Here is a 6,266-nt window from a genome sequence, read left to right on the forward strand (position 1 = left end):
AGTTTGAGTCACAGCATCCTTTACATTATAATTGGAAATTAATTTTGTTTAAAATCTGGTAGAAGTCGAATGTAGCAGAGGAATTTCTTTATCCAGTGCTATCATTATCTAATTTTTTGATGTTTTGCGACTTAGTCCGGTCTGATTTAACACCGTCCATATGTTTTCCGAGAATTACAGTGATCCAACCTTAGCAATAAACATTTTGCATGCAGCTAACGTCGAACAATTCTAGCTTTATCGGCACCCTAAACCGTACCGTACACGAAATGGCACCGCAGAAACGAGAAGAGTCCCACGATAGCTGCACTCAATACTTACTAGGTAGGTACTGGATGGTTGGTTGGTTGGTTGGCTGTTGGGTAAAAGTTGCTTCTGTTGTACGTGAGTGGAGAGCGTTGAAGGTTTGGATAAATAGTGGTTACTGCCGGGACCGAAACGGCAAGGAGCTTAATTTCCGTGCAGTTCCGTTAGTGAACTCTTCTGCGGGAGGAATAGAGTGTGTGTGTTTGTATGTGTGCATTAAGTAGTGTTTATTTTCCTTTTTACGCTTTGGCAAGTTCTAATTAGTTTATTTTTCGAACAAATATTGCTACGGCAATGTCGTACTATTGGTGGTACACCTGTGTCAAGTTTTTTTATTGACTTGTTCTATATTCAGCTTTGATTATTATTGTTTTGACTAGTGGTAGCGTTATAACAATTGAGTAATGTTATGCTGTCGATAGCGCACTTATATAGTTTTCTAAGCGTCATTTTTTGGCAAAACTAAAGAAAACAAAGCTTACAAACGTGTTTATTCCTCTTTGTATACTGTAATGTGATACTTGTACCCTAAAGCGAACCCTACACGATACAAGCAGATTGTAATAAAAATATTGACAAAATAGCTTCAATACGTCAACCCCATTTGTTTTCTATGGAATCAACTTTTTAAACATGCACTTTCGCCATCCATATATTGACCGATATATGCTTTATTGATAATATTCCTGCCCGTGAAGGGTACGCTCAAGACAAGATGAGAAAACTTCATTTTTTTCTTTTTCTTCTATAACATACCCTACTGAACAATTTTTGGCATTTGGGTGAGATGAAGGGTAAATAGATAATTATTGCGACACTTTCATATCGCATTCATTGTCGTCGTTTGTGATTAAAAATATTGAATAGATTAAAAATATTAAAAAGTGTAAAATAAGGAAAGAGAAGCTGTACCGCCTGCGTCTGGTGGCTGTACTGGGGGCAGTATTTTTTGTCATGTTACTGCTTTGCTTGCAGACTGCCGTACAGCGCTGGGCGTCCTGCACTAGCGAACAACAGCAGCGTCGAAAGAAATGAGAATGTAGGCCGAAAAATTACAGCCGCAGAAAAGGTAGGCATTTTGCATCCTTGCCACTGACCCTTACGCAATGTGCCGGGGGAATGATTCTTTTTCGCACTGTCAAGTGGGAGGGGAGTTGCTTGGTATGATTAAAATTTTCCGTTAGAAAAAGATGCTGAAATTTGGGATTTCGTGCATTTGAACACGGTTACCAAATGCCCGGTTAATCTGAGGATTCCCAATGCAAGATTTCTCACTTTGGTCTGACTAGTGGAAGAGGCAGGAGTTGTCCGTTTGTTAAAATCTGCGTCGTGGTGTGTTTTAAAAAGGTAGAAAAATGACATGAAGATTCATAAACAATTTGCTAAAACGTTACGTTTCTTTTCCCAACAAACAGCTAGATAGAATCCCATTCAGTGGCAGTCAGTGTAGGCGTATTTGTGAGTCTAAAGGTAAGCCTCGTGTTCTCATCCAATGTGCATTGTGCTTATTGGTCGCGTCGTGCGCGATCTTTATTTTCTCATAGATTCGCAACGGTCGTCGGTTTTCGTTTAGTTATTTTTTTGTAGTTTGCTGTTTACTGGAGAGGTTGACTCCGAGAACAACCGGGACAAATCCCAATACTTTCATTTTGTCAGTCTGTGGTGAGATTTGAAGACTTTGCCCGTAATAAGAAAACCCGTGGCGACGGACATTGTATTTGAATGTACGGACATCCTGACTGCAGTTTAGGTCTTTAGGTCGAGTACATCGGACACGTTTTGAGTCAGCTAGCTCGCTTCCCTTCCCGTATTAGGGATAAATAGAACCTTCCCTTGAAAGCTCTCAGGCCGGGCAAACCTTTACCTGGTGGGTGGTCTCTCAATTAGAGAGTGGCGCTTAAATCACTCACTTAACAGCGGGGAGCGGTTCGGCTGGCCAATTACAAACTTCATTCATTAACGACAGTGCTCGCTTAAAGCTATAATAGGTGAGGTTCTTTCGGGTTCTTTAGTGTCCAGCGTTGGCTTGGTATTACAGCGAGCCGTTCGTCTTCCAGGTATCCTATAAAGCAGCGGGATTCCTGAGGCAACTGCGTGTTCTGCCAGGATCAGGCCAGTGATGCTCGGACGATGTAGCATTGACGCTTTTATGAGATGATCCTAGCCAGGGCCGTCTTAAGACCATTGGAGGCCCCTGGGCACTATTGAGCGGAGGGACCCCTATAATTAAACAGCCGTCAACACATTAAGAGTGACATTCGATGAATTAGAATAAGCGTCACATCACAGAGATAAAATCAGTATATCCTATTTCACTTCAAGAGATTTCTGTCTATAAATTAACATAACCAGCAAATATATATAGCTAAGCAAACGTAAGGAAATTCAGCTCGCATATCGCAAGAATTCGAAATTATCCCATTGCAAACATAGAAACGATTCGGGGCAGAGAACGCCACGGTTTCGAGAGTACCTGATATTTTACCGTTTATTCAATATCGCGGCAAAATGCAAACAATAAATCGAAATCGTTCAAGATTTTTTGGTGTGGCAAGCAATCTGCAGCTGCGGCAAACGAAGTTAGATTTTTGTCACAATCAGGATTATGAACCAGGGACGGGAACTTATCACACAGAGTGCCTTCTAAAAAATCGACTATCTCTTTTAGACAAGACTGTGGTTCTTGTTTTTGCCTGATTTTACATCGTGCCGTTATGCAAAATCAATTTTAGAGTTGTATAGAGTCATCAAGATAAATTTTGTGTTCAAAACTGCCCGGAATTTCAGTCAACAGAAATATACTGGACAATTACGAAGCTGCCACTAAAAATCAAATGTAGTTAAATATTAAATGAAAATGTAATGAGAGTAAAAGAACGCTGAGATAGAAGCGCATGTGCCGAGAATTCATTTGTCTGTTTCAATTGACCATACACGACAATAAGGCTGACATAAACAATATCAATCACCGAAAACCAAGTAACAATATACCAGTAACATTAAATTTTTAAAAATATACCTCAATTATGATCTCAACACAAATATGTCTTTAAATGAATGAATTTCAAAACAAATCCTTATTTTTAAATTAAGGAGCTTATAAAAGTTCACAACATATCGCATGTGAGCAGTACCACGATCTTGATGTGATGAAACTGGACATAATGTGGCTTCTGAAAAGCCGTAGGCCGTAACATAATTTTTATTATCCATCCTAATGTCAGGACCAGCTCAGCTACTCGCCGCCACTCTGTTGGCTGCCGTACCCAGTAAACAAAAATGACGGATGATTTAAATGCTATCCAGCGATAGGCTATTAGAAATTTGTTCTAGGCTATCCGCCGCAACCGTAACATGCCGTTCACTGTAAAACAGCGTGGGTAGTTTTGATACGTCAAATTCATCTTGTCCAGACCTTTACTAGAGGAACATTGCTGGCGTTGTTGTTTCGTTTGTATTGGTTGTGCCTGTTCATGCGTAAGTTCACAGATAACAGACGTTTAAGCTCGATTTGAATCATGTGTAAATACCCGCTACTGAAATTCCGAATAAATTAGACGTCTGAAACACGTTTGGCAAACGTTTGCAGATGGCGCAGTGATCGATACAATGCAGTTAGAGTGCAGCTGTCAAACACGTGTAGCAAACAGTTGCGCAGATGGCAATAGTGAAACACGGATTTCCAACGTTTATCAATTTGAAAGTTTACACAGGTTTTTGAAGAAATTTTGTTCTAGCCTAAACGTCTGTTATCTGTGGTAAGTCGATTACTTTGTGAGTTGCAATTTCACGTACTTCCTCCAAAATTCCATATATTAAAATGGCGAAAAAAAGACTCGATGCTTATTTCTTCAAAGGTAGGTTCTGATAATTAAAAATGTTTAAGGCTTTAAATTTTCATCAAATATAATTCACAGCCGATGCAACAATAGTTGATGGCAGTACAGTTTCGATTCCATCGATGTCATCAGTTCCAGTTGGAAGAACAATAAGTTCAAACTCCTTAACGGATGGATCTTTATGTAAATATTACATTTGTAACTTCATTACTGTAACATATATCCATTTTTGGATTTTCGTTTTAGCAACTTTCGACGTCAGTACAGAAGTGCCTGTAAATCCTACTAAGACAACGGTTTCAGTTTCCAGAAAAATATCTTGCGAATCTAACGGAATTTTTGACTAACGAAGATGTTCTTAACTCAAAACTGATGTAGAACTATTTCAGTGGAAGCTTTTGACAGTGCTTCAGAAGATTCAGTGACAGCAAAAAATATGGGCAGAAGAAGCCTGAAAAGAAAAAGAGGCAGAACAACAAAAGAACCAAAAGCAAAGGTACGTCAACGTTTTTCTTTGAAGTGGATTGATTCGCCAGATCTTGTATGTTTTGAGGCATATCGAAATGATCCGTACCACGCCTATTGCAAAACCTGCCTCACAAAAATTGGCATCGCTCGAGGTGGGAAATCGAATCTAGGCACACATATCGCCACGAAACGGCATCGGGACGCAGCAAGTAAAGCGGAAGAGGGATTTGAATCCGAATCGAAGATAGATGATTCCTCTCTACAAGACAATGTAAATGAGGCTGAACTTAAAATCTGCGCATGGGCTTTGGAAAACAACGTGCCTTTTACTGCAGTTGACAAGCTCACTGACCTGTTGAGAGAACTCACCATAGATTCGAAGCTCTTGCAAAAGCTAAAGTTGGGAAGAACCAAAACGGCGTCAGTTGTTGAGTCGGTTATTGCTGCGACTCAACATGATGAACTGGTCGAACAAATGAGAAGTGATATTTTCTCCATTATCGTCGATGAGTTTACCGATTTTAGTAGCAATAAAACGCTTGCAATTGTTGTCCGGGTAATGGATAAGGTATCTTTTTGTGCCAAAGACCGATTTTACACTGCGATAGAAATTGAGTGTGCAGACCATGCGACACTGCATTCGGTTATAGTTTCGGAGTTTGAGAGAGACAACATCAATTACAAAAAGAATCTTAGAGGATTTGCATCAGACGGAGCATCTGTTATGATGGGTCGGAACAACTCAGTGATACGTTTGTTCAAAAAAGAATGCCCGAACATGATATCTATAAAGTGTACCTGCCATTCACTTGCCTTGTGTGCTAGCTATGCTTGCGAAAAGGTTCCATCATACGTTGAACAACTGATGCGTGATATATATAACTATTTATCAAGCAGTATTAAACGATCAAAAGAGTTTAAAAAAATGCAGGATATTGTAGACCTCAAGCCGTTGAAGATTCTCCATCCATCCGCCACTAGATGGCTTTCTTTGGAAGCTGTCATTAATCGAAACTTGGAAAGATTCGATGAACTAAAGTTATTCTTCTCGTTCCAAGTAAAATATGACCACAACCCAACGGCAAATCGCATTTTAACTCATCTTAATGATCCTATGACGAAACCGATTATGCTTTTCCTTAATTATATATTACCACTCATCAACAACGCTAACCAAACTTTTCAGTCAGAGAATTCTCAGTTTTTTGAAATTTACAACGAGACAAAAACTTTGTTGGCTTTGATTTTGGGCAACTTGTGTAAAAAGAATTATGTTCAGCGGTTTACTGGCGATGATGTGGATGTTACCGATTTTGAATTATTTTTGAAAAACCCGAAGACGTTTACGTCGGCATTAACGCCGAGGAAGCAGAGGAAGCTTTGGGAAATGCTGTTCAATTAACATTTAAATCAATTTGTCGCGATTTTTATATCGAGTTGACTAAACAGATTTTAAAACGATTTGACTTCAAGGATCCTGTAATTAAAACTGCCGCATTAATAAACCCTGGAACTTTCATTAAGCTACCAAACCTAAACGGATTAATGCGGCAATTTCCAAGCTTTCTCGAAGGGATTGATAGGCAAGACATGAATTTAGACGACTGAAAATCAATCTCACACAAGATAAAACGATGGAGATGAATACGACTT

General features: G+C 39.4%; 1 protein-coding gene across 1 annotated transcript; it reads left to right on the forward strand.

The window, feature by feature from the left end:
• Positions 1 to 269: 269 nt before the first annotated feature.
• On the forward strand, positions 270 to 6,015 carry LOC131676097 (uncharacterized). Its single transcript, XM_058955224.1, has 2 exons — positions 270 to 324; positions 4,682 to 6,015. Exons 1-2 carry the CDS (start codon positions 270 to 272, stop codon positions 6,013 to 6,015), a joined length of 1,389 nt encoding a protein of 462 aa, XP_058811207.1.
• Positions 6,016 to 6,266: the final 251 nt, after the last annotated feature.

The sequence above is a fragment of the Topomyia yanbarensis genome, chromosome 1, assembly GCF_030247195.1.
Source record: "Topomyia yanbarensis strain Yona2022 chromosome 1, ASM3024719v1, whole genome shotgun sequence".
In the NCBI taxonomy this organism is placed as follows: Eukaryota; Metazoa; Arthropoda; class Insecta; order Diptera; family Culicidae; genus Topomyia; species Topomyia yanbarensis.

Excerpts from the sequence above, each read along its gene's own strand:
- LOC131676097 (XM_058955224.1), top strand. The coding sequence starts at position 270 with ATGGCACCGCAGAAACGAGAAGAGTCCCACGATAGCTGCACTCAATAC. Across the intron at positions 325-4,681 it reads CTGCACTCAATACTTACTAG|ATCTTGTATGTTTTGAGGCA; the intron begins GTAGGTACTGGA and ends TTGATTCGCCAG.